At 62.2% G+C, this 25,213-nt stretch overlaps 1 protein-coding gene across 8 annotated transcripts in view; it reads right to left on the reverse strand.

The window, feature by feature from the left end:
- Positions 1-449: 449 nt before the first annotated feature.
- Positions 450-25,213, reverse strand: part of CANT1 (calcium activated nucleotidase 1) — a 30,171-nt gene continuing 5,407 nt past the window's right edge. For 2 of the 8 annotated variants that reach the window (XM_042965585.1, XM_042965586.1), the window contains exons 2-8: positions 20,217-20,869; positions 18,108-18,311; positions 7,793-7,867; positions 6,638-6,829; positions 5,934-6,065; positions 4,460-4,718; positions 450-1,846 (exon numbers count right to left, since the gene is read on the reverse strand). In XM_042965585.1, the coding sequence (XP_042821519.1) occupies positions 793-1,846; positions 4,460-4,718; positions 5,934-6,065; positions 6,638-6,829; positions 7,793-7,867; positions 18,108-18,311; positions 20,217-20,847 (2,547 nt within the window). In that variant the 5' untranslated portion in view covers positions 20,848-20,869 and the 3' untranslated portion in view covers positions 450-792. Of the gene's footprint in view, positions 1,847-4,459; positions 4,719-5,933; positions 6,066-6,637; positions 6,830-7,792; positions 7,868-9,233; positions 9,373-9,698; positions 9,935-10,467; positions 10,493-11,021; positions 11,069-14,673; positions 17,255-18,107; positions 18,312-20,216; positions 20,870-25,213 lie in introns of those variants that run through there. The other 6 variants (XM_042965587.1, XM_042965591.1, XM_042965588.1 and 3 more) reach the window with 6 other exon arrangements.

The following is a 25,213-nucleotide window of genomic DNA, read 5'->3' on the forward strand; positions in this document are numbered from 1 at the left end:
CGCCCACCCCGTCGTGGGTGTCCGTTGTCGGGGCTCTGGCCCCTCGCTGATGCGCATGACGGTGGTTTCCAATTCCCAGGAGCCTGGCTGCGAGGAGAATCCGCGTCCGCATCCTCGGGCGCATGCGCGAGGGTTCGCGGAGGCACGGGGTCGCCAGGGGCCGCTCCTTCTCCCCGGGGCCCCCCGCCCCCCGCCCCCCGCTCCATTTTCCATATGCCCCGGGCTCTCGTTTCTCCACGGCCCGCCGCCCTGCGCACCCTCTGGTTTCCATCACCTGCATCCCCACTGCGATGACGCCGAGGGTGTCTACTTGCCCCGCCCGTCCCACCGCCGGGGTCGCAGCTTCGCGAGGACAGGGGCTGTGTCTGCTCATTCTGAGCCCCAGGACCCAGCACACCCAACGTCCGAGCGCAGAATGGACGCGCCACTCTGGGCACCAACGCGGGAACTGGGCAATCAGTGCAATTTTAATGATCTCGGACGAGGGACGGCACAGGACCCGACCGGGAAAGGGAAAGGCCGGGTGGAAAGTCCAGCCGCTGCCCCTCCCGGGTCCTGCTGCTTCTCGACCTGGAAACCAGCCGGGCGGTGGGGGTGGAACTGGGACTTCTGTGCAGGGTGGTGAACGTTAGTTGAAACCTTCCAGTACTTTCTCTAAGCTCAGAGACATCAGTGAAAGCGTGAGGGCCCTCTGGTGGCCGGTGCGGCCGGTGGCTGCAGACAGGAGGCGGCCAGCAACGGCAAGCCTGGGGCGGACCGGGAGGCGCCTGGCCTCTCAGCGCTCACTTGCGCCTAGTTCGCGTCGGAGGAGTTGGTCAGGTAGAAGGGGCGGATGACCGCTTGGAAGCTGGTGAAGGACCCTTCCGGGCAGGGGAAGAGGGAGGCGCTCCGGGAGCTGTTGGTGCCCAGGGCGTCGGGGATCGGGGCCTTCTGTCCCAGGAAGTCGGTGACGTCGGCCACGAAGCGCCCCTCGCAGAGCATCAGAGCCTGGCTTTGGTAGCCGATGGTGGGGTCTGAGTCGGTAGACTTGGAGAGGCCCAGGAGGGGGACCTCGTCCTCGGTGCACGAGAACCGGTAGTCCCAGCAGCTCTGGACGGTGGGAAGGTACAGGAGCAACCAGGAGACGAGCTGGTTCTGGAACAGGAAGCTGGGGTGCTGTGGGGTCTGGAAGGACCGGTTTGGAGCATCCAGGTAGTTGGACGAGGCCTGGGAATCGCCCGAGATGTTGGCACTCCAGGTGGGCGAGGTATACAGCCGGGGCTGGTAGGCGTCGTCGCTGAGGTTCAGGCCTCTGTACTGGGCCAGCAGCCGGAAGGGCACGGTGTGGAACTCCAGCGCCTGCAGAGTCTTCTTCTGGAAGAGTGCCTCGTGGCCGCGGTACAGGGACAGGTTAAACTGCAGCTCGAACAGGGTCTTGGGCAGCATCATGGGGAACCGGATCTCGTCCAGAAGGCCTTCCACCTCCCCGTGGGAGGGCTGCTTCTCCCGGCTCCACGCGTCCACGGCCATCAGCAGGGCCAGCTCGCTGCGCACGGCCAGGTCGCTCCTGGAGAGCAGGACTCGCAGCAGGGCCGTGGGGATGCTCGGCCAGGCCTCGGCCTGCGTCAGGGCCTCGAAGTTCCAGGCCAGGAACCGCACGCAGAACTCCTCCAGCACGGGGTTCTGGGTGGCCAGTGCATAGGCATAGAGGTCCAGGGGCGTCTGGAAGGAGGCGTCCTCGGGGAGGAGGATGGCAAAGAGGCTCGCGCAGAAACTCTGCAGCCGCCAGGCCCCGTAGGTGGAGGCGAGCTTGTGGAAGCACTTCACCGACGTCAGGGAGACGCCCAACCTTCGGGAGTAGAAGTACCTGGGGAGGGGAGCGAGTGCTGACCAGCCGGGCACCCCTGCCCCTGCGGGACGACAGGGGGCCGGGTGTGTGCCGGGCCTGCCTCTCTGACATCACTATCTATCCCGTGTTTGCCGGCGACCCACAGACACCCCCGGCGGTGCCCCATTTCGAGAGGCGTTCGGTGCCCCACGGACTTATCTTTCGGGCCAATCCACAGTCCAATCTCACATCTGCTCAGATCTGACAGGTGACCTCCTCACCTGTGACGGAGGCAGCACCAGTAACCTCTGTGCTCTGCCTCCGCCGTCACGGTCATCACCCTCTGGTGTCCTGGGCGCCAGGACCTGCTGGCCACCTCGGGCATCAGCACTACACTACCCCTTCCTTCCTGCCGTCACAGCCCTGGCCAGGGCCCCTTCGGTCCCTTGCTGGGTGCCTGTCAGTGCCCCTCTGTCCCCAGCACCTTCTCCTGCCCCCGTGACACGGGCATCACCCCTGGTTGTTCCCTGTCTGCTTCCCCTGCTGATGGGGAGCCCATGCCGGTGGCACCCAATCTATGATTGGCTCTGTGACTCGGGGCGCCACCAGGACCCTCTGTGCTGGGTGAGAACAGGTGTGGAAGGGGTCTGCCTAGAGGGCAATGCCGGGCTAGGCCTGCCGCCCTCTCCCGGGATGGGGCGGGTGGCGTCCCTTGGGAGGAGACGGGGACCCTGTGCCCAGTGACGGTGGCAGACGCGGGTCCTCCCCTCCTCGTCCCTTCCTGCACTCGCTACTCTCGAAGCTTAGCGTGTGATTCCTGCTGGCGACAGGAACTCGCAGGGGGAAGAGGGCATCTTCCCGCTGGCCGGCCACCCACCAGCTGGGTAACTGCCCGAATCACTGAAGCCTCGCCCTGGAGCAGTGGCAGGGCACTGGGGCGCACACCTCCCGAGCACGGCCTCTTTGGTGGCAGGCCCCGCAGGTGCGTTGACAAAAGGGGGGAGGGACTGTGGCTACCACCCCTCCCAATTCTCATTTCAGGCCGGAGCGGGAGGTTCCCAGGCCGCCGGTCACTACCCACCTCAGCCTCAGGTGGGCCCCGGTGTGAGGAGGGGGGTCCCAGTCGTCCCTCGGCCTGCCCCTGAGAGGCAGACTCGAACAAGGACGGGGAGCGTCGGCGACCCTCAGAAACCATGGGAACTGGTGAGGAGGCCCCGGGCATCAGGGGGCCCCGGGCAGAGGAATGGGGGGAATCTCTGCCCTCGATGGGGATCAGGTCTCCTGAGGCCTTCCCGGGGCCGGACGGGGTCCGGAGGCCAGGGGCATCCAGCCCGCTGTAGCCTTTCTGCCTTTGGTGAGGGCACAGAGACAGAGACGGAGAGAAAAAGGAAAAGACAGAGAAGGGAAGAGACAGAGAGAGAAGGAAAGAGACAGGGGGCATCACCACTGCTCCAGAATCCTGAGCTCTGACCAAGGGTGTGATTCCAGCTGGGCCTGGGAAGCTGGGGAAGGGTGCCTGCCTGGTTCTCGAACGGATCATAGAGATGGTCCCACTGGGGGGGGGGGGGGGGAGGGCGCCTGCCTGGTTCTCATAGAGATGGTCCCATTGCGGGGGGCGGTGCAGCACAGGGCAGCCGGAAAGAAACCGTTTCAATCTGTCTTAATTGCCAACATTTGTTGTTTTCTCTTCAGTGTCGCTCCCAGCTACATAGAGCTTTAGGTCCGGAGAAGAAGGAGCAGCTCTTTTTAAATACGTGCTTTCGGAGCACAAGCCCCTGGGGGCCCCGGCAGGGCGGCCTGGCGGGAGGGTCGGGCCAGGACCCGGAGAGGCGGGCCCCTGGTGTCTCCGTGTCCCCAGCTGGGGCGCCGGCTCACGGGCGGGGGGAGACTCCGACGGGTCTGGGGTCACAAGCGCTCCACCTTCCACACAAGCAAGGTCAGAGCCAGACGGGGAGGAGGGTGAGTTCGTAACTACGTTTAAGTTTCTTGCAAATCTTGGGCCGTGACCTCACGTGACCTCAGAGACAGGTGTGCGTGCTTCTGGACCACCTGACTCCTCCTCGAACACACGCACGACTGGGCCTCCGCGGAGGCCGTGGCCCAGACCGGCGGCGGCCTCTGGTGGGCGGGACCCCTTCCCAGCTCTGCCCCAGGCCCCTCCAGCGACCTCTCACCAAACCGGTCCGGGTCTTGGACCCGGTGGACTTGTGACCCACAGAGGGTTTGATGCCTCTTCTAACGGCGGCGACTGCTGGGAGATTTTTTATGCAGTGTTTTGTGAAAGTCGGTATTTGTGTGTGTGTGTGTGTGTGTGTGTGTGTGTGTGTGTGTGTCAGTGTAGAGTGTGCAACTGTGTGTGCGCAGAAGAGTGTGCGTGTGCACGCGAGAGGGTGGGACGCACACGACTGTGAGCCCGAGCATGTGCAAGCACACGTGTGTCCACGTGAGGGTGTGGGTGTGCCTGTTTAAGACCATGCGGATATGTGGGGGCACACGCGGGTGTGAGTGTGTGTTGTGTCGTGCCCACGCACGTGCTCGCGGAAGCACCCGTGAGGTCGGTGCCGTAGCCCCTGAGGTTTGCCGCCGGAGGGAGGTGGGAGCGCCCTGGGGACCCTGCCCAGGCCCTGGTACCCCCGTCCCGAGGATGGTCACCTGATAAAGTCTCTGACGACAGGCAGGCACTCTGCGTCCACCTCCATGGTGACGGTGGGGCCAGGCTCCTTCCACAGGGCCTCGGCCTCGGGGTTGGTTGACAGGATCAGCCTGTGGCCGCACACGTCTAGGCCCTCCTCCTCGTCGTCCTTCACCCTCACTCTGATGGACAGGTCACAGCCCCTCTGGCTGTCAAAGATCCACTCGAGAGCCGCAGGGAGCTCATCCGACAGGTCAAGGGTGTGGGCACCGCGGGTTTCTAAAAGGGGCAGAGGGGAGCACACTGTTAGCAAGAAGGGCCAGGGGCCGTCACCCAAGAACACTTCTGCCCCCTGGACTCGGTCTCCTCCTCGCCTTATCTACTCAGGAAGGCTCCGGGGGAGACAGGGGGTGCCGTCCCCTCTGTGGTGCAGAGCCTCCCCACCCCCGTGGGACACCCCAGTTAGCTCCTCTGCTCCCCCACATTCGGGCAGCACCTCCCCCGACGTCCAGCGCCCCCGCCCCCCCCCCCCCCCCTTTAAAATCCCAGCTGCTCAAGCAGTCACCCAGGTGGTGCCTTCTAAAACCCAGACCCTTTCCCTGGCTGGACCGTCTGAGGAGGGAGAGTCTTACAGAAACTCAGTTCAGAGCCATGGGGTCCCTAGCAGCCTCCTTCAGGGAACAGGGGCCTAGAGAAGCCACTTGAAGCCCCCCCCCCCCCCGAGATGGTGCCGGGGGTGATGTACCCCTGTCCCGACACCCCCAAAGCCTAACTGGAAACAAAAATCCCACCTGTTCTTTCTTTTTCACAAATGGGTCACAAGTCAGCCAGGCGGGTCCAGCCCCGCATTCCTCCTCCCCCACGGTCACCACCGCCTCCCTGCCCGCCCCCCCCCGCGCCCCGCTCCCAGGGAGCCCTCCACGCAGTGGCTCTATCGCTGTGTAAATGCTCCGTCCCCAAGCCTGGGGTGGGGGTGGGGGGGCTGCCCAGGTCCCCAGGCCCCGTGCGAAGCCCAGGAAGAAGAAAGATAGGAATCGGGGACTGAAGAACGCGGAGCGGCCCAGAGAGGTCAGCCCGCGTGCTGGTGCCGGGGGAAGGGGAGGGGAGGCCAGAGGGGCGGGAGCCACGGGGGGGGGGGGGCAGGGTTTAGGGCTTGCCGTCCAGGCACGCGGGCGCTCCTTCCGTGTCGCCGACGGAGGACGAAGGAAAGTAAAAGGCTTCGAGACGCAAGCGTGCAGCACGCAGGTGTCCCGTGCAGGGGGCAGGCGGCTCTTGCCCAAGGACCCGGTTAAAGGGAGCATTTGTGAGCGGCCCTGCGAAGGGCCGAAGGGCCGTGGGGAATCGGGGATGGCTTGGGGCGTGGTGCTGCTCTGGAGGCTCTCCCGCCCCCTCCCTCCGGGACAGGCGTGGGGCGGGGCAGGGCGTGCGGTGCGCAGGGAGGGTGCGGGCGCTGCAGGGGAGGGCGAGGGCGGGCGTGCGGCGCGCGGGGCTCACCGTTGATGCAGATCACGCCGGCGTCCTGATTGTGCCTGCAGTTGCTCCTCAGCCAGCCCAGGGACTTGCACTCGGCCAGCGACGACTCTGTCCCCGTGCACTCCACCTCGTCCAGCATGATAGGGCCCGCGCCTGCAGGCACACAAGGGCGGGGCTGGGGGTGCTGGCGCCCTCCGCGGGGGGGGGGGGGGGGGCGGGGCGGGGCGTGGACAGGGCTGCCGCTCCCCCAGAACTGCCGACTGCAGAGGCCAGTTGCGTTTACTGCGGCGACGGGAGCCCCGTGCAGCCCTCCCGCTCCATGCCGGCGGCCCCTGGTCCCTCACGCTGCCCTGCGGGGTCTGTCCCCAGGTGTGACCTGGCGGCGATCCGAGTGCGGGTTCGGGTTTATTCCGGTGGCCACAAACTAGCCATCATCTGTACCCGACCCCCGCCTCTGAATAGTTGGAGTATTTCCCTTTCTTCAGAATCACCGGCCCTGCGTCAGTGGAAACGGTCCTGTGCACCCCCCGGGGGTGGGGGGGATGGTTCAGGAAGGTATGGTTCCCAGGGCCTGAGGGACTGGCTGCCGGCAAGGCCAGCGTGAGTGCCCCTGGCCAGCTCGGGTGTTAGCCCTGCTTTAAGTGTTGGCCAAAGCCGAGTGAGGAGGCCCGGCCCTTCTCTGGCAGCCGGTCCCAGCTGTGGGACCTGGGGACCAGCAGGCCTACCTGGCCCGAAGGCGGCTCTGCCCAGAGCCTTGGTGGCGTTCTCAAAGCCCAGGGCCCGGCAGACGACGCTGGCGTCCGTCAGGTCCCATAGGTTGTCACACACCGTCCCCCACTGGCCTCTGTAGAAGATCTCCACGCGGCCCTCATTGGCGCTGTCCCCGTCGGCCAGGTGCACGTCCCCATCTTTCACACCTACAGGGTCCCCAAGGGAACAGAAAGCTCAGCAGGGAGAAAGGCCCACCTCCCTCCCTATCCGGGGGCCCTGCCCCCCGAGGACCACTTCTCAGTTCCCCCCAGGGCGGGGTGCCTGCTGTGCAACGAACTTTAAAGCCCTCCCTCCATCCTCGAGGGGTTCACCTGTAGGGGAGGGGTAGAGGACATGGCCCCCTGCCAGGAGGTAAAACGCCTCTTATCTTTGAGGTCTGAGTCCTTCCTCTGTTGGTAGAGAAGGGGCAGGAGGGGCAGCTGGGACCCTAAAGCCTGAGAACGGGGGAGGCGGGACCCCAGGGGCAGAATGGAGGAGGAGGGGCCTATGTGACCCCACCTGAGGGCGTCTGGGGCTCGGGGATGCTGCCTATGCACTACAGCATGGACCCCTAGGAGGGCGGGGGGGGTGCCAGGAGTGGCAGGCCCAGCGACCCCCCAGAAACATTGGCAGGAAACGCCAGGTGCAGAGAGAAAGTGGGGCTGTTCTGGGACAGGGTCAGGCAGGAGCTGGGTGCCATGTCAAAGGGTAGTTCTCAGTCGGGGGTGCAGCAGGCCTCCATGGGGTCACCAGGACAAGGAAGGGCCTCCTGAGAACACTTCTGAAGACAGGCATCCAGAACTCTGAAGTCTGACTGGGCCCACAGGGCACTGATTCGTGACCCGCCCCCCCCAACCCCCAGCATTCGGCCTGTGTGATGGGCTCCCGGTGCTCAGTCCCTCCGGGTCCCACTGGATGAAACGGACAATCCCTTGGTGTCCCCCCCAGAACCTATGAGCCACCATCACTGGGGATCACCAGGGCTCCAGGCAGGAGAGAAGACCCGGGCTGACCCCGGTGACCCAGGCAGAATATTGCCTAGATGTTCCGCAAGGAGGGGTCAGCCCCACAGAAGGCGGAGCAGCGGCCCCTCAGATGGCCGCTTTGGGCATGCCTGGGGCTCAGCTCACCTTGGGTCCCTGCAACCAGCAGCCACATCCAGAGGAGTCGTGGGAGGGCCATGGCTCTCCTGGGAGGCCCCCGTCCTGCGGTGGAAGGAAGCAGAAGAGTCCGATGGCAGAGCTGGACAGCCCTTGGGACCAGGATCCTTCAGACCCTACGTGTGGTGTCCCTGCTCTCAGCTGTGAGCGTGACAGGTGCCCCCCCCCCCAGCGGGAGCCCCTCCCCCGAGGGGTGGTCCTCGGCGCGTAAGGAGGGAGTGAGACTTGCCCAGACGAAGGGTGAGGGGAACGGGTGGAGGTCTCTAAGCAGCAGGACAGTGGGCACTAAAGCCCATCTCCGAAAACCAGGCCCTGGGCAAGGCTGTAGAGGGTGCAGGGCCCAGATCCCCAGAGGTCTGGTGGGCCTTGCTGAAGGTAGGGCTTTACTTTTGGCAGCTGGACTCCTGTGGGCGTGCCTGAGAGCTCTCTGTGGGCCCCCGAAGGGAGGGGACACGCCGGGAGGTCCTCAGAAAATCCAGGCAGGAGTGACAGACAGGGCCAGAGACAGTAGCTGGGAGGGGGAGTCAGGGCTGAGGCCTGGGACTGGCTGCAGCTGGGTGGGGGTGGGGGTGGGGGTGCGGACGAGACGGGGGCCGGGGGAGCAGGCCGGGGGGGAGATGCTGAGCGGTGGACCTGGTGCTGCCACCTCTGAGGTTAGTGTCCCCAAGACACAGGCGCGGAGAGGCTCGGGCCACCGAGACTCCACAGCCAGCCTGGGGGGCTCAGCTCTTCCAACGTCCGCCTGGAGTCCTTGCTTCTCTGCAATTTTGGGGGCTCGGTTTTCGCCTTAATCCCAGCCTCTGCCCCTCACCTGCCTCTGCCCGCCAGGCCCCGGCTGTGGGGGAACCAGTCATCGTCTCTCTGTCTCGGTGACAATCCCGTGGCCACGCGCCACTCCCGGGCCCAGCAAGTGGGCAACGAGGCCGCCATTGTGGGCACCCCTACAAGTTCAGGGCTGGTGACCCTGAGGCAGCACCCCAGTTGTGCATTAACAGTGGCCGATCAAGCACCTGGTACGTGGTATGCAAATATGGCTGCCCTTGGGGTGGTCATGGCCACCTGCTGTAGCCTGACTCCCTCACATGGGAAATTGGGATAAGGCTGCCTGACCTTTGCAAATTAGAAAAAAAGATACTCTTTCTTGGGATAGGTATAGGCCTGGGCTGGAATACACCATCTGGTGAGAGGGCACTGGGCTGAATTCCAAGCCTGTTTGCCCTCTGTCCTTGTGCAGTGAACCACTTGGACAACTGTACATAGAGACCCTGTGGATCTGGGAGCGGCAATGATGGTTTCTGGGCTGAGGGAGAGCACCAGATCCCAGCTGGGTACCCACAGGGAGACTGTACCCACCAGATTACATTGGGTAGTGAGAGGGACATCCACCTGAGAACAAGAGGCGTGAGCTCACCTGAGGCCACTACTGATGGCTGCCCTGGATCCTCTTGCCTACCTGCTGCAGGATCCCCTCTTCAACCCAGAAAACAGTGTGAAGCATGGCATGCTGGTCCCAGGAAACGCCACAGAAAACAGTGGAGTTTCGATTTCTAGAAACCACCTGACCTGGGTCTCTTCTGGGACTGGCTGCCGGCCCAAGGCTCCCTGGTCCCCTCCCTCCTCTCAGCTCTGCCTGCAGATGTTGGACCTCACGGGGGCAGTCTAACTGACTTGATAACCGGAGCGAGGCGGCCTGCCCACAGCGGCAGCTAGGCTCGGCAGCTAGGCTCGATTGTAAACAACCTTCCAAGCTGGACTGGCCGCAAGGGCTGGCGCTGGGGGAGGGCGGCGGTGGCGGCGAGGGGGAGAGGGAGGAGAGTGGGGGAGGGGGAGCCGGGAAGAAGAGCAGGGGGCGGGAACAGTCAGGCTGGGGCCGCACCTTGCCAGTGTGGCCGGGGCTCGCACTGAACGCTCCGGGCCGTATCCTGGGTCTGGCACGTGGCTGGCAGGGTGGCCACCGCCGGGACGGCCGCTCACCGAGCGTCACCCAGCGCTGAGGGCGCGGCAAGCCTGACGTCACTGAGAGGCCCTCCGCGAGGCTGCACGGAGTCATCCCCGGACAGGCGAGGGGGGCTCGGAGACGCGAGACAGCACGGCCAAGTACGCAGCCAGCAAGTGACCCCCAGGGGGGCACACCACCCACCCCCGATAAGGGCTGTTCTCCCAGCGTCTCACCCCTGCAGGGCGGGTGTAAATTGCGGAGCCCCCCCCCCCACGACAGACAGCCGTTTCTCCCCCCCCCCCCCCCACCCACAGAAAGCAGCACTGCATTTTTCCCTCGGGAAGGCACCGGCTCCCACTCCCAGGCTGTCTGGGGGCCCAGGCTCCCCCGGAGTCTGACCCAGACCTGGCAGCTCAGGGCCCTGCAGGCCCCTTGCCACAGGGATGGTGTCGGAGAGAGGCCGTGAGGGCGGCCGGCCCAGTGGGGGTCAGCTTCGGCCTCAGGGAGGGTCCCTGTAGGGTGTGTGTGCCCGGGGGCTGCGGATGCCCCGGGGAGAGCCCATCTTGGGGGGGGGGGGTGTGGAGCTGAGACCTGGAGGCGGTAGGTCCCGAGGCTGAGGTCCGAGCCCCTGGGTCCAGCTGCCAAGGTCAAGCCCTGGGATTTGCGGTTGAATGAGGCAACGAACGCCCTCTTTTGTTTTTGTCACCTGCATGCCACGGTTCTGGATGATTTGTCCCCAGGTCTCCCCAGCCTAGTGGCTCGCGGCCTGGTCTGCACATGACAGTCGCCCGGGAGTTTTACAAACTCCCGGTGTGCAGGCCCACTCCGTCACGATCTCCGGGGTGGGGACAGGCATCGGCCACGTAAAGCCCTCCAGGTGGCTGCCGTGCGCGGCCAGGGCTGAGACACACGGGTTCCCTGGCACTGCGATCCCAGGAAGGCGCGCCGAGGTCAAGCCCCGAATGGCTGTTTGCCCACGAGGTGAGGTTTCGGGGAGCTGCGTGGTTCCTCCAGCTCCCTCCAGAGAAACCAGATATCCAGGGGGAGAAGCATCTGGAAACAGCGCTGGCAGGAGAGACCGTGGTGAGTTTTAAAATCCCATCCGGACGAAGGAGCTTCCGCTTCGTTGGTGCAGAACCCCCAGGACCCCCCCTTCTCACAGTCTCCACGATTTTGCCCGTCAGGAAGAGAGTACAAAGGAAGTCCTTTGGGAGGTGGTGGTGGCGTTGCCCTTAAACGTAAAACTGCCAGCTATCTTACCAGCAAAGACCAGTTTGTTGACGAAGAGCTAAGAGTTGCTACCCGGAGCAAGCAGGCTACGGCAAAGCCGCCGGCAACTCCACCGGGCAAGGAAGAAGGGGCTCAGTTTTAGAGGAAAGGGAGGGGCTGTTATAAACAGAAAGGCCCCTGCGGGAAACTGGGAGGCGGCGTAAGTGGCTTCCCAGTGGCTGAGCCGCGGCGCGGGGAGGAAGAAACCCTGCTTCCTCTAGGTTGGGACAGTGACGCAGTCTCTTCCTGCTGGGTCTGCGGTGGTCAACCGGGGCTGGGGGTGAGAGCCCCCCCCCCCCGCCCGCCGCCCCCCTCCATTCTCACCGAGGTTTCCTTGGCCTCATTTTCACGGTGGCGCGGTTTCCCACTCAAGTTGCTGAATCTTTAGCCCCACGGTCCTGGAAAGTCCTTCGTGTTCGGGCAAGGAAGGTGTGAGCCCAAGGCCTCTGCGTGGAATCCGAGTGCGGGGTGTGGGCTCCCCCGGGGCCCTCCAGGCGGAACCGAGCTTGAGAGGGCCTGGTCCGGTGAGGAGGGACTCCGTGCCGGTAGGACGGAAAGCCCCGGGCACCGCAGACGACGGTCCGGCTGCTGTCACCAGGAAGCCACTGCCAACACGGCAGGGAGAGGCCTGGGGATTTTCGGAGGCGAGGACCTTTGGCCGGTTCATAGGGCAGTCTTTCCTGCGTCTCCCCCACCTGCACGCCGAGCGCAGGAACTGGCCCCAGAGGCTCCTGCTGGGGTCTACCAGAGACCTTTCGCACGGGTCTCGGCCCACTTGCTACCCAAACCCCCGTGGGTGGTTATCTGCAAAGGGGGTTCCCTCTGCAGATGAGAAAACAGAGGCGAGAGAGGCAAAATGTGCCCGGTTGTGCAGCAAGAAAGGGAAGGAGCTGGGATTCAAACCCCCACTTTTTCTTTTTAAAAAAAATTGGCTCAGGACGCCTTGATGGCTCAGCCGGCTGTGCGTCCAACTCTTGAGTTCAGCTCAGGTCACGATCCCGCGGTCATGGGATCGAGCCCTACGTGGGGCTCCACGCTGAGCGTGGACCCTGCCTAAGAGTCGGTCTCTCTCCCTCTGCCCCTCCCCCCTGCTCTCTTGAGGTACGATTTACGTACATTAAAACGCACTCATTAAAATGCATTAATGAGTTTTGACAGAGGTGTGCAAATGGCAACCGTGACCATAATCTACAGAACGTTTTCATCATTCTCAAACGTTCCTTATGCCCCTCTGCGGTCAGTCCCCTCCGCCAGCCCCCATCCCTGGCAACTACCGATGCGTTTTGCGTGTCCTAGAATTACATAGAAACAGAAACACACAACGTGTGATGTTCTGCATCTGGCTGCTTTTACTTAGCACGAGGCTTTTGAGACTCATTCGTGCCACATGCGAACACCAGCTCTCGGCTCACTTTTTTCCTGAGGAGTCGTGCCCCATGGGGACAGACTACACCCTGCGTATGCGTTTATGTGCACCGATGGACATTTGGGTCGTTCCCAGGTTTTAACTACTGCACAGGGTTTCCAGTTGTTCACGTCAGCTACACAGAAACAAGGGAGTTTCTGTACGTGTGCCATCTGTCCTTCAGCTCCACGAAGGCACCGTGCTAGTTTTGCAACTTCTGTGCGAGTTTTGGTTTAAAATGGCTCCAACATAAGAAAGTAGGTTGTTGGGGGGGACATTCTTACCTCGTTCCCAGCCTTAGGGGGAGGGAAGACCTTTGGTCTTTCAGCACAAAGTATGACACTCGCTGTAGGTTTACGGCAAGTGCCCTTTATCAAGTGATGAGCGACGTTCCTCTTATGCCTGGTTTGCTAAGAGTTTTGTTTGTTTTAAAATCATGAACAGGTGTTGAATTTTGTCCAAACCTTTTTCTGTGTCTTTTGAGACAATTATAGGATTTGTCCTTTTTTTTTTTAATTTTTTTTTAACGTTTATTTACTTTTGAGACAGAGAGAGACAGAGCACGAACGGGGGAGGGTCAGAGAGAGGGAGACACAGAATCCGAAACAGGCTCCAGGCTCCGAGCCATCAGCACAGAGCCTGACGCGGGGCTTGAACTCACGGACCGCGAGATCATGACCTGAGCCGAAGTCGGCCGCTTAACCGACTGAGCCACCCAGGCGCTCCAGGATTTTTCCTTTTTACTCTGGCAACGTGGTGGATTATGTTACTTTTTGACTATTCAACCAACCTTGCCTTCCTGGAATAAAACACACTCTCTCGTGAATTACTTCCGCTTTTACATACAGCTGGATTCAACCGGCTAGATTTTCATCAAAGACTTCGGCATCTTTGTTCATGAGGGATGCTGGCCTGTATCTGTTGTTTCTTGTAAAAGATGTGTCTGGTTTTGGTATCAGAATGGTGGAGCCCTCAGAAAATCAGTCAGGACGTGTTCTCGATTTCCCAAATCATGGAAGATTTTGTGTTGGCTTGGTATTGTTTCTTCCTTAAATCTTTGGGGCAATTCACCAGTAAGACCATGTGGCCTTGGAATTTTCTTGGCGTGAAGGCTTTTGAGTCACATCTTTTACACAATTTTATTAAGGTACGATTTACCTTGAAACTCACCAATTTAAAGTGCATATGACAGGATTCACGCTTGGGAAGAGATTAATCTCACTTGTTTTCACTCTGTTCCAAGACGGTGCTTGGGAGCTCTCCTTTTGCTGATGAATTATACCCTGAACACAGAGAGCAGCCAGCAGGCCACAGTCACCACGCGTGTGAGGAGGGTGTGAGCCCGGACCCCGCGGTATCTGGAGCTTCTCAAAGAGATGACTCCTTGTCCGGTTCCATCTCAGGCCGACGCCCTCCGGCTTCCCCCTCGCGGCCCTCCTGGAGCTGTTCTCCGGAGGACTGCCAAGAACACCGGGTCCTCCCTGTGGCTCAGTCCACGGACCCTCTGCGGACCTTCTTCCCTGACCTCCCTGCGGTATCTGATGGTCAGGCTCCCAGTAGGAAACAGATGGCTCCAAACGGGGGTCACCGACGGAGGCTTTAAGGAAGGGACGACCTGCGAGGTGTGAGTGAGCAGGGGTAGAGTGGTTCCTGGAGTGTGGACCACTCTCAGGCCAGAAGGGCCGAGGGCAGGGAGCAGTCATTGGAGCACAGGCTGAGAGGGCAGGGGGGACCCTTCTCGCGAGACCGTGCCGGAGGCGACCCCGCTAGAGGGAACTGAGGACCTTCGGCTCATCCTCCTCCCTCCGTGGCACCCCCCCCCCCTCCGTGGCACCCCCCCCCCCCCGTCAGTCTCTGGGGACGCAGAGCAGGGCGGGGAGGAGGAAGGGCAAGGGAGGGTCTGAAGAGAGAAGAGGACCTGTGAGCACGCCCTCTGGGTCCTACGCCGGCTCAGGCCCGTCTTCTCCAACAGCCCTTCCCCATCCGCTGCTCCTGGGTGCTCCTGAGGGTTCGCACCCCGGGGAACGGGCTCATCCCCGCAGCTCCACAGACGCGCCAAGGGCACCCTGATCGGCCTAACCTCTCTGCTGGGACCCTCCTCATCACCCCATCACGCGGCGAGCCAGAACGGGCGAGCGCATGCTAACTGGGCACCGGGGGCTGTTCACAGCAGCATCCTCCCTTTACAGACGAGGAACTCGAAGGACCGAGAAGTCAGACGTGCTGTCCCGGGCCACACAGCTGGGAAGCGTCGGGGCCAGGACTGGAACCTGTGAGTGATTTCACAGCCCACGTCCTTCACTGCAATGACCAAACGGGCTCCTTCAGACACAGGAAAAGTTGAGACTGGATGATCCGTTTTCCAGAAAAGCCGTTCCCTGGTCTGCGAAGGCGCCTGTCCCGCCAATTCCCATGGCCCGTCAGACGCCCCGCCCCAGAAGAGGACAGAGCGCACCCCTGAGAGAGCCCAGCCTCTTTGTGAATCGCCACCCCCCTTACATTTCCTGCATGAGGCCCCTGGCCCACAGCCAACACAGAGCCGGAGACAGAGCATTCACAGTCCCCTCTGGCACTTTATTGTTTAGAAAACAATGGCTCCAGTAGGAAGGAACGCAATCCCGATGCCTCCTGATGCTTACGGCAGCAAATACAGAAACAGAAAACTTCTAGCTTTAAACCGGTCTCAAATCCCTAACTGTGAAAACCCCCTTGGGGCACCTAGGCCTGAAGTGCCATCAGAAAGGTCTCGACTTAGTGACTGTCCCAAGTCCTCCAACCTTCCTCATTTTGCTTCCGTTTCAAAAACTCACACGGCCTCCACCTCCACGTCAGTGACGTTTATCAAGGACGTGGGTCAGGGAGCCTGGCCGGGCAGTCAGAAAACACTTGGCTGCTCCAGGCTACGTCCAGCAGGAATCGAGTTCCAGAGAAACGGGGCACATACTTTTCCTAGATACTTCACAGTGGGAGCGGGAGCCTCCCTGGGTTCCTGCCTAGCAGCGGTATCAGAGTCTGTAAGCGGGACAAGTCTGTGAGACAGGGGTCCTCAGTGACACCCGAGCCTAAAAGATGGCCCTTCCCAGACCATCAGGCATCCTACAACTCCCGGAGGGGTGAGGGAGCTTCAGGGGAAGGGCCCTCCTCGGCTCTGGTCCTGGCTGACCTGTCCTAAACCCTTTGCCGTGGAGCACGAAGAGGCCACAGGGACGCAGATAAGCAAGCGATTTGTGTGACGTTTCCAGAGGAGAAGCTGCAAAGTTCCCCAGGGGAGGGAGAAACAAAAGGTCAGGGGACAGAAGCCACAGGGCCAGGCTGGCCTCGTACATGACCTCTCTTGGAAAGAGCCCAGCACCCCTGACCTAGGGCAGGCCCGTAAAGGAAGGAAAAGCTCGTCACTCGTGGAAGTCTTTAAAGGCAAGACAACATCTGACAGTTGCCAATGTTTTGTCTTCATATCTTCTGACCGAGGAAGGACTTCTAAATGCTTAATCACTTGTCTTCCCACCTGCCAGAACTTAATTCCAGCCTCCTCCACTGCTGGGAATGAATTCGTTAACTATGGGACTTTGGTCTGTGTGATAAGATTTGGTGACTCCACTATGAGAAAGGAAATTGGTTTAATTAAAATGAGTTAATAATTAAAACCTCAGTACATATGCTAGCAAAGCGAGCGCCATAATTAAAACTTCCAAGTGTTGCCTGGCCACAGAAGCTTCCTGAAGGGAAAAACCGTGGAGTCAGCCACACGGAGCGGAGACTGCCTGATGTGAGGCTGAGGACAAACGAGCAAACTTGTGTCCTTTCCTGTGGGTTGTGGGCAGATGCGTCCCTGGAGGTCTGCCCTTGCCCACACAGCCCTGTGACACCCTGTAGTGTAGACAGATTCCTTTCCGGGCGCCTCGAGGACTGGATTTAACGCACGAGGTTCACCAGGAAGGAAGCAAAGGGGGTGGCCTGGGAGTTCCCGACGGGCAGGTCCCACTTCAGACTCACTGTTCTGTTCCCACGGGGGGACAGTGCTGGATACACAGTAGGAGCTCAAGAAACATTTATTGAACGAAAGCACAAAGGGAAGGAGAGAAAGCGAGGGAGGTGGGCAGGAGGGAGGGCTGGTCCCAGATTAGGACGCCCGCAGGGACCAGCTCCCACCACCAGGTGGCAGTGCACAGAACAGGTGGCCACAAGGGGACCTGTCCCGGCCCCTTTCCCGGCACTGCGCACTGCGGAACCCCCTCCTGCCGCTGCTCGCACCCTGGGGCTGACCTCCCTGTTCTGGGGGGCGGGGAGGGTCTCTGCACCAGGCACACACCTGAGCTCTGAAAAGGAAACGACAAAAGCAAAACCAAACACCGCGGAAAAGTGCCGTCCTCTGGTTTTTATAAAACTTGAGTCCTGATGGAGCTGAACGGCGTCCAGCTCTCGGCCTTGCTGGTCTGAAGTTTGTAAATTTAAATAAACTCTATTCCTTCATACTTCACGTTTCCGATCTTGGTCTCCGGCAGTAGGAAGCGGCCATCCAGTGTGAAGGCCAGGATGTAGGTGGCGACCCTGCCCGCGTCCTCCTCAGACTTGAGGGCCACGATGATCTGGTCGTCGGTGTCGGGGATGAACTTGAAGGAGGAGAAGCCGTGCGTGGGGACCACGGCGCCCACGTGGCTGACGGAGACGTCGCCGAAGTCCGGGCTGGCGCTCAGGAGCAGGTTGGCGCCCTTGTGCTCGTCGTCCTTCTCGCTGTACCGCTCGTGGCTGGCGCGGCGTGGCAGGAAGAACCACCGCTGCAGAGTGTCGCTCCAGCACGCCGATTCGTGAATGAGGTAGCCTGGGGACACACGACAGACCCCCCCGGGGTCACCAGACCGCCCCGCCCACGAGCAGGGTGCGGACGGGACCCTCCACCACGTGGTCGTGCGCCCACGGCGCCTCCTTCCCCGCTGCGGACGGTGCGTGGCGGGCTGGCCGCCAGGGAGCGTCACCACTCCGTCCTATCGAGACCTCCCTGCTTCCTGTGGCGCTCTCCGTCCGTCCTTGTCCTTGGTCACTCCGAGAGACAAAGACGGGAAAGCCAGACCGAGACCGCCCGGGCCTGGGGACCCGTGGCCAGGAGTTCTGTCTGCGTTTCTGCTCCCTTGCTGCTAACCAAGGAGCACGATGAGCGAGCGAGCCCAGGGGAAGGGAGCGAGATAAGCCAGCACGATGGATTTGTGAGGAAGGGATCGGGGTTGGGGGGAGACGCTCCCTCGAGGCTGAAAAGGAGGCAGCACACCCTCCTATCTGGGGGCGAAGCAACGTCCTCGGCGCCATGCCCCCCAAGCCTGGAGCTGCCTGGCCGCTCCGAGCATCCCGACCCCCCCGGCCCCCCCCGCCCCGACACACACACACCAGCCGTGACACTCTCCCGGGAGGCGAGGGGAGAACCAGAGCCCGGTCCACCTTGCTTCTACCTGGTCAGGGGCGGGGCCCGGGCCCCACCCTCAGGGAACGGCCAGAAGAGCTGGCACAGGAGGGGCTGTGGTCTGAGACAGCAGGAGGCGCTCTGTCAGGGACAGCGAAGGGATGGGGGGGCTGGGAACAGACCGCACAGGCAGAAATCCCCAACACCGCTGTGCCCAGAGAAAGCGCGCACGCAGAGCACCGGCATCTGCCATGACCCCGGGCGGGGCCGGGTCCCTTACCTGGCGGCTGGATCCCCGCGGCGGCCCGCAGGGCATTGTAGCTGGACACCCAGTTCTCGTGGTCCACGCTGCCCCTGCAGCCCACCACCTTCACCCATTCCGGGTTTTCGTTCACCACTTCCCCCGTGCTGGTGGTCCACTCCTTGCCCAGGCCGCCCACATACAGATGCTCGTCCTTCACCGCCAGCCACTCGGCTTTGAAGCCTGGGGACAAGGAGACGAGGGGGCGCGCCTGGGATGACAGCCACCCCTCTGCTCCCTGGGTTCGCGGGGGGTCTGGCAGCCTTGGGCATCGGAGGGCACCCATGCTGGACCTCACACGAGGCGATGACAAGACAGCGGGGGACAGTCTGGCTCAGGGCGCCATTCCCAGAGGGCCAGCAGTGGGGCACCGGCCCTCTGCCTGCTATTCTCCCTGTCCTCTGTCCCCAAGACCCGTCACCTTCTCTTTGGCCACTGGATCTAGGGACCCTCTGCTGGGACAGCCTGTCCTAAACCGATTCCAATGGCTCCTGCCGCTGGTGCCTCGCCTGCTCCCCCACTCCCAATGGCCCAGCAGCCACTGGTCAGTCTCCTCTGATCCCCGAACTGTTTCTCAAGCTGTGTGCCCCAACCTCAGGATCACCCCTGACCCCGGGCAAGTGGGAGCGCCTGGAGAGGTTACCGTAGCAGAGAGCGGTCTCTGTCTCTGCAACTGTGCCTGGCACCCGTCGAGCGGACGTGAAGCCCCAGTGGCCAGAGCTACGAGGGCTGGTGGGGGCTCCTAGTCGGCTCTGATCAGCGTGTTTACTTCTCGGCAGGTTTACTTACTGTGAGCCCAGCTGAAGGCTGCAGGGCGCTCAGGCTGTGTGGGAAAGCCGTTCCCTGCACCCCGTGTTCTAAACTGTGCCCGCTTTCCCACACGTTCTGCCAGCTTCTGGCCGGCCCCAAGGACCTGGAGCTGTGGCCTCCAGAATGCTTCTCTGCAGGTGGCTCTGGAGGGACCCGCTGAGTACCCTGTGGTCTCAGGGACCTCATCAACCCCCCGGGGTCACTTTCAGATAAGGCCCTCTCCATTGACCAGTCTTTTGTCCCTTCCGATGACCTGACCACAGGGCAACCCAAGGCTCCCATTATTCCGCTCTCTTCCTGATCCGACAGGGAAGAACAGAACCATTATATGGTTGCCCATAAACGCTGACAAACCATGGCAGGAAATGGGCAACGAATGTTTTCTCTAAAACCCAGGCCGAGATAGTTCCCTGCCAATTGCCCGAGGCTTGGGCAAGCCCGGAAGGGGTTTTATCACTGGTGGGGGGAGGGCTGGCGGACGGCGCGCCCCACGGGCCAGCTAGTTGCTACCACTGCTCCGGCCTTAGAGAGGCCGCAGTGCTTAGCTTCCTAGAGGGTGCACACCCAGCCTGGGAACGGGACTTTTGTCAGCTCCCCCGCCGGTGCCTAGCGCCTCCCGGCCCCTTCCCCCGGGGAAGGCCCCGGCCCGCTCTGGCTCCCTCTCCCCGCGGGCTGAGAGCGGTAACTCCTTTCTGGCTCAACAGAGCATGGGTGACAGCTGGTTTCTGAGCACGGATCCCACTCAAGTGCGGTCGCTGCTACGCAGACCCTCCCTCGGCTGGGTTTCCAGAAAGGAGCCCCAGGCAGCGTAAGTTTACCTTTTCAATAAAGTCTCAGTTCAAAACGAGGGCAATCGGACACCATGGCTTTAAAGGTAAGACACTCAGAGGGTGTCATCCCTGCGTGCTCTGAAGACACCTTTGAAGATGGAAGAAAGGGCTCGATCCTGGGGTCACCGGGAGCAGCAGTGGACAGGGCCCTCAAACTAGTCCTGGAAAGGAGCCTGCTTCGTGGCCAGTCTTCTAGGAAGAAGCTCCTACTGCTAGAAACTGCTTTGGTCCGAGGCCCTGTAAGACTTCGGCTCCCAGCTCGGGGTGGGGGGTGGGGGGTGGGGGGTGGCGGGGCGGGGGCCAGAAGGAGGAGGGGAGGGCTCTTCCCGGTGGTCCCTCCTGGTCGTGTTCACCGCACACGGGCACAAACCAGACCGGCAGACAGTCAACCCAAACCTGTCCCCCAACACCTCAGCCAGAGCCGGGAGGCGGAGAGGGCCCGACCTACCTTTCCCCACGGTTCCATCACCATCGGACAGGATCACCCAGGGCACGGCCTTGGTGCCATCGATCTGGTAGATGACCCCTGTCCGGTCGTCCACAGAGTAGAGTCTCCCGTTGAAAACGATCAGCTCGGAGAGCTCCATGCCCCGCCCCTTCTCAGCCAGGTGGGACTCGAGGACCTCGTGGCCTTTGTCCCACTCCACGGCCACCTTGTCCCCGCTGTCTGACAGGGTCAGATGGCCCTTCTTCAGGTAACTGAACCAGGTGTTTTCCTCTTGGGCTCTTGACTCCGTGTCCAAGTCAGCAATGACCGCAATTCGGTATCGAGTCCCGCCTGGCGTCCTCTGGGGGGCGGACAGGGGGTAGGTGTCATTGTACCGGTCAGCGGGTGCCTGGCCGAGCCTCCAGTTGTGGGCGTTGGGTATGGGGGGCCGGCCTGGGGGCGGGCGGTGGGAGTAGAGCAGCCAGAGGACGGCGGCGCCCACAAAGGACGGCAGGATCACCTTCCAGCGGGGGCGGAAGCGGGGGTCTGCCGCCTTGGTCATGGACGCCAGCACCGGAAGGCCCCCCACGCTTATCCGGAGGGAGTGCATAGACTCATTCCATTCCAGGTGGTTGGAGGGCTGGACGGGCATCAGACTGAAGGGCAGGCGGTACCTGGGCACCCAGAGAGAGAGGAGAGAGGTCAGCGGCTTCCCAATCCCGTGACGGTGCACGGCCTGAAGGCTGCCGTACCCGGAACGGCACTGTCACTGCTGTGCGGCTGTTAGGATTTGGCTTAATTAAACCCGACTCTAGCAAGATCTTTGTTCACTCTTATTCGGCAAGGTGGGAAGTCTTTCCAGAGCAAAAGTATTCCATCTCCTCTGTCTCGACTGGCGGGATAGAAAGCTTGGCGAGGGCGAGTTCTGTGGAGGCTGGCGCTTTACAAGCTCAGAAAGAGGGAGCAGCAGGGGGTGAGGGAGGGAGTGGGGGTGCCGAGGGGTCTGGGCAGGACAGGCTCCTGAGCTATATTCTCATCAGATGCCACCTCATCCGAGAAGCCCGCTCCAAGGGCTCTGCTCCCGACAGCAGCCCCCATGTCCCCTTCCTTGGCATCTGTCACCACCCCGCCCCCCAACATCATGGCACACAATTATCAGTGTGTTCCAGTCCTGCACTCCTAGAACAGGGCACAGAGCGGACGTGTGCGCGCTTCCTCCTGGGCCAGGCGTCTGTAATATGCAGATACAAGTATAAAACAGACGTAAACCAAACAGAAATACTTCTGTTTCTGGCAAAGTCTGTCCTCTGACACCCTTCTATTCATGCAAATGACGGAGGGGCCAGAGTCTGACGGGCCCTCTTGGCCTGGAGCCGTGGGACCCTGGCCCACTCCCCAGGGGCACTACCACAGCCGGGCGGCGGCCAGGAACCGCGGCTCTTCACCACCTGCCCCCTGTTTACGTCGCCGGCACGGACCACGGCAGCCTGGCTGGCGTGGCCACAGCGGTGCCGGACAAGCTGGGGACGATCGGCAGACAGCCGGCTCTGGGCTGCGGCCCTCGGTCTCCGTCTTCAGTTGTAACTCAGTAAGTCCCGGCCTGAGAAAGTCCCCGGGCCGGACCGCTAGTTCACTTCTGCCTCTGCCCCGAAACAGCCAACGACGTGACTTCAGGGGCGGAAGCTCCTCTTGCTAATGGGTGGCAGCAGGGAAGGGCGGGGGGCCAGGCAGCTTCACGCCACCCCGAGCCCCCCCTCCCGCCGCACCCCAGTCCACACGGCCCACGGCGGGGGGGCCAAGGAGCTCCCATCCACGCCACAGGCCGCTGGCTCTGCGGGTAGAAAAGTGTGGCCATGGTTCCACGTGGAAGCCAGCCCTTTCCTTCGCTTGCTTTTGGACACGTGTAGGTTTTGCCCGTAGGGTCGGGTGCAGAAAAGGGGGGCCCTGGGGGCAGGGGTGCTGCGCGGGGGAGGTGGGCTCGGGAAGCCCCCCGCCTCACCTCAGATGCTGGTCCCAGGCCTCCCTCCTGGGCGAGGGCTCCCCGCCCCCCCTCCCGGGAAGCGGCCCAGCTGTGTCCACAGAGCTGGTGGCTGAGGCCTTCCTGGCTGGGAGACGGGGGTCCCGGCCACTGCCCCTCCTCTGCTGCACCCGAGCCCAGGGCTTCCCAAACCACGGCCGGGCCCAAGCCACCCAGAGCCCATCTCCTCTGCCACGTGGCCACTGAGCTCTCTCTCAACCCCCGCTCACCTCCCGTTCCCAGTTCCGCCTGGATTCTAACGCTTCCTCAACTTACTGTTCCCAACTAAGTCTTGCTTGCTCTCCCCAAGCTTCTCTCCCCCCCAACCCCTCCCTCAGGAATAGTGCTGGTGACCGAGAGCCGCCATATTCTCTGCTGCCCGGGGCCAAATCTCCATCGGAACCTCAGGAGATGCCCTTTTCTGCACGAGGACCACCACCACCTTGAAGAACCCAGGCACGCCCCCTCCCTCCACAGCATCTGCTCCAGCCAGAGACCTGGCAGTTCGGCCACCCACCCCCTCCAACCACACCGTCTGCTGCCACTCCCGTCTGGTGACCCACTTGCCCCGCGGCCGGCGACACCTGCTCTACCCACACGGGTGGATCGCACCGCGTCGCCGCGAGTTCTGGGAGTAAACCCTCACTGCCGCACGGCCCCCGCCCAGACCTCCACCTCCCTGAGCCGGCTCCCCTACTGGCCGGCCGGGCACCGTGGCCCTCGTGCACCCTGGCCGGGGCTCGTCTCCCCCCGCCAGGACGCTCTCGCCTCTCTGCGTGGCTGCCTCACCTTTCAGGATTTTTCTAAAGTGTCAGCTGCCCGGAAAGACTCGGCCGCCCACCCCGCAGGGACTGCCCTGGAGTGCCTGCCCATTCTCTACCATGGCATCCTGCCCCTCCTCTCCGAGGCCCTCAGCCACCCACGTAATCACTTCCACGCTGCCGTGGCTCCACGGGGCAGGGACTTGCCCACTGCGAACTTACACTCCTGGCAAACGGTGGAAACTCGGCATATATTTGCGGAAGGAATGAAAAATAGGCCCACGTCCTCAACAGTCCCTCAACTCCACCCCAGGCCCCACCTTGGTCATATTGCAGATCCACACCCCCGCATCCGGCCCGGCTGTCACACTGGGCCTCAGGGGAGGTGGACGCAATGCCCGCCAGGGGTCACCATCGTGAGGTGTCACCCTACTGGCCCCTAGCCTGCCCGCTCTCCATTCCTGGTTCGTCATCCTGCCCCTGGTCATCTTGTCACATCTCCTGCCCGCTGGCTTCCTGCAGGTGACGAGGGGGCCCAGGGCAGAGCCCACATGGCCACCCCTCCCATGCACCAGGCTGCCTGGCCCTGGTCCAAGGGGTCTGGAGAGAAGGGGCCCACTCCTGCTTCTTGGGGGTAGTTCAGCCATGTCTGCGCATCTGGTTCCTTCTCCACCGTCTACGTATGTGTCCAAATCAGCCACCTGAGTGGCCATTTGATCCCCACGTTATACTCTCAGGTACACGGAACGCACCCAGTAAATACCGTGTCTGAGTGATGAGAACCCCTCCGCAGCCTGTGACACCTCGGTCCCTCCCCGCCCCTCACCATCCTGGAGGAGCCGCCCCTCCACCCCTCTGCCCCCTCTGCCCCTCTGTCCTGCTCCATGTCACAAGGCTGAACCTCCTGCCAGGGGGACAGCGAGCCTGCAGCTCCTTCCCTGCAGCCCACCTCTTCTCCTGAATCTTCCCTGAGGTGGGCTCGGTCTCCAGGGGCAGAACTGCTACAGTGCGGGCTCCCCGTGCCTTCCCCGCCCGCACCTCTGCCCCGAACTCCAGGCTCGGCCGCTGGGCCCCCTCGTCTGCCCGCGGGCACCAGAACGGGTTCCCCCAGGAATCTGCAGAGCTGGCTGAGGGCACTCGCAGCCCTCAGAAGTCATCCTGGGGAGCAGGCAGCTCGCTTTCTCTCCCCTCCCTGGTCTGGTCTGCACCCCAGCTCTGGATGTGGGTCCCACCCCCAAGGCCTCCACCTGGCGCCATCTCTCACCTTGGCCTTCTGGGGATCTGGACCGTCCAGGTCCCACCTGCATCCCGCCACCCATCAGAGGCCTGGGCTCGCTTCTCTGGGCCTCGGCTCCTTCACGTGTAAGCCGGGACAGAACAGGGCCCCCTTCCCAGAGCCGTGTGGCCGGCTCCCCCCCACCTTCCCCTTCACTCTGCCAGCACCTTCGCCCACCTGCCCGGAGGGCCTAGCCGTGTAAGTAAGCTTGACCAGAAGCGGCTGGACCATCCCGGAAGTACTGGGCACGGCAGCAAGTTCGAGGACGGCGCAGCCTGCAAGGCCAAACACGAGGACCGTCTCTCCACAGAGAAAGTGGCCCGGGCCCTGCCCTGGACCCTCTCAGACCCATCCTGCACACAAGTGACAGATCGATTCCCCGAAAAAGCGAACGTGGATTGAAGTCCTTCACTAGATCCTAAAGCTCTCCCACTGACGGACAAACTCCTCAGCCCGACACACACACACACACACACACACACACACACACACACACACACACAGCACTGGGTGGTTTCCAATTCCATAGTCCGTGAGCCAAACCCCTGTGCGTGATGCCTCTGCCTGGGACGCCAACCTCTCTGACCACACAGGACCACCTGGAGGTCCCTAGCTGTGCCATGATAGTCATGCTTCTGCTGTCCCTTTCCCCTCCTGCCCCCATCTACGGCGAAGGACCCACTCCCCAACCGGTGAGCTTCCCTCCTGTGGATACCGGAAGATATCCAGGCCTAACCCTGAACCTGTGAGCGTCCCCTAATTTGTCAATAAAGACTCTGCAGATGTGACTAAGTTAAGGATCTAGGGATGGGGAGATGGGAGAGGTGGGCTCTAAATGCAGCCACGAGCGTCCTTACAAAAGGAGGCAGAGGGGGATGAGACAATGATAGGAGACTGTGACCACGAAGGCAGAGAGGGGAGTGATGGGGCCATGGCCAAGAAGTGCCTGGGGCCCCCGAAGCTG

Source organism: Panthera tigris, chromosome E1 (genome assembly GCF_018350195.1).
Source record: "Panthera tigris isolate Pti1 chromosome E1, P.tigris_Pti1_mat1.1, whole genome shotgun sequence".
Taxonomy (NCBI): Eukaryota; Metazoa; Chordata; class Mammalia; order Carnivora; family Felidae; genus Panthera; species Panthera tigris.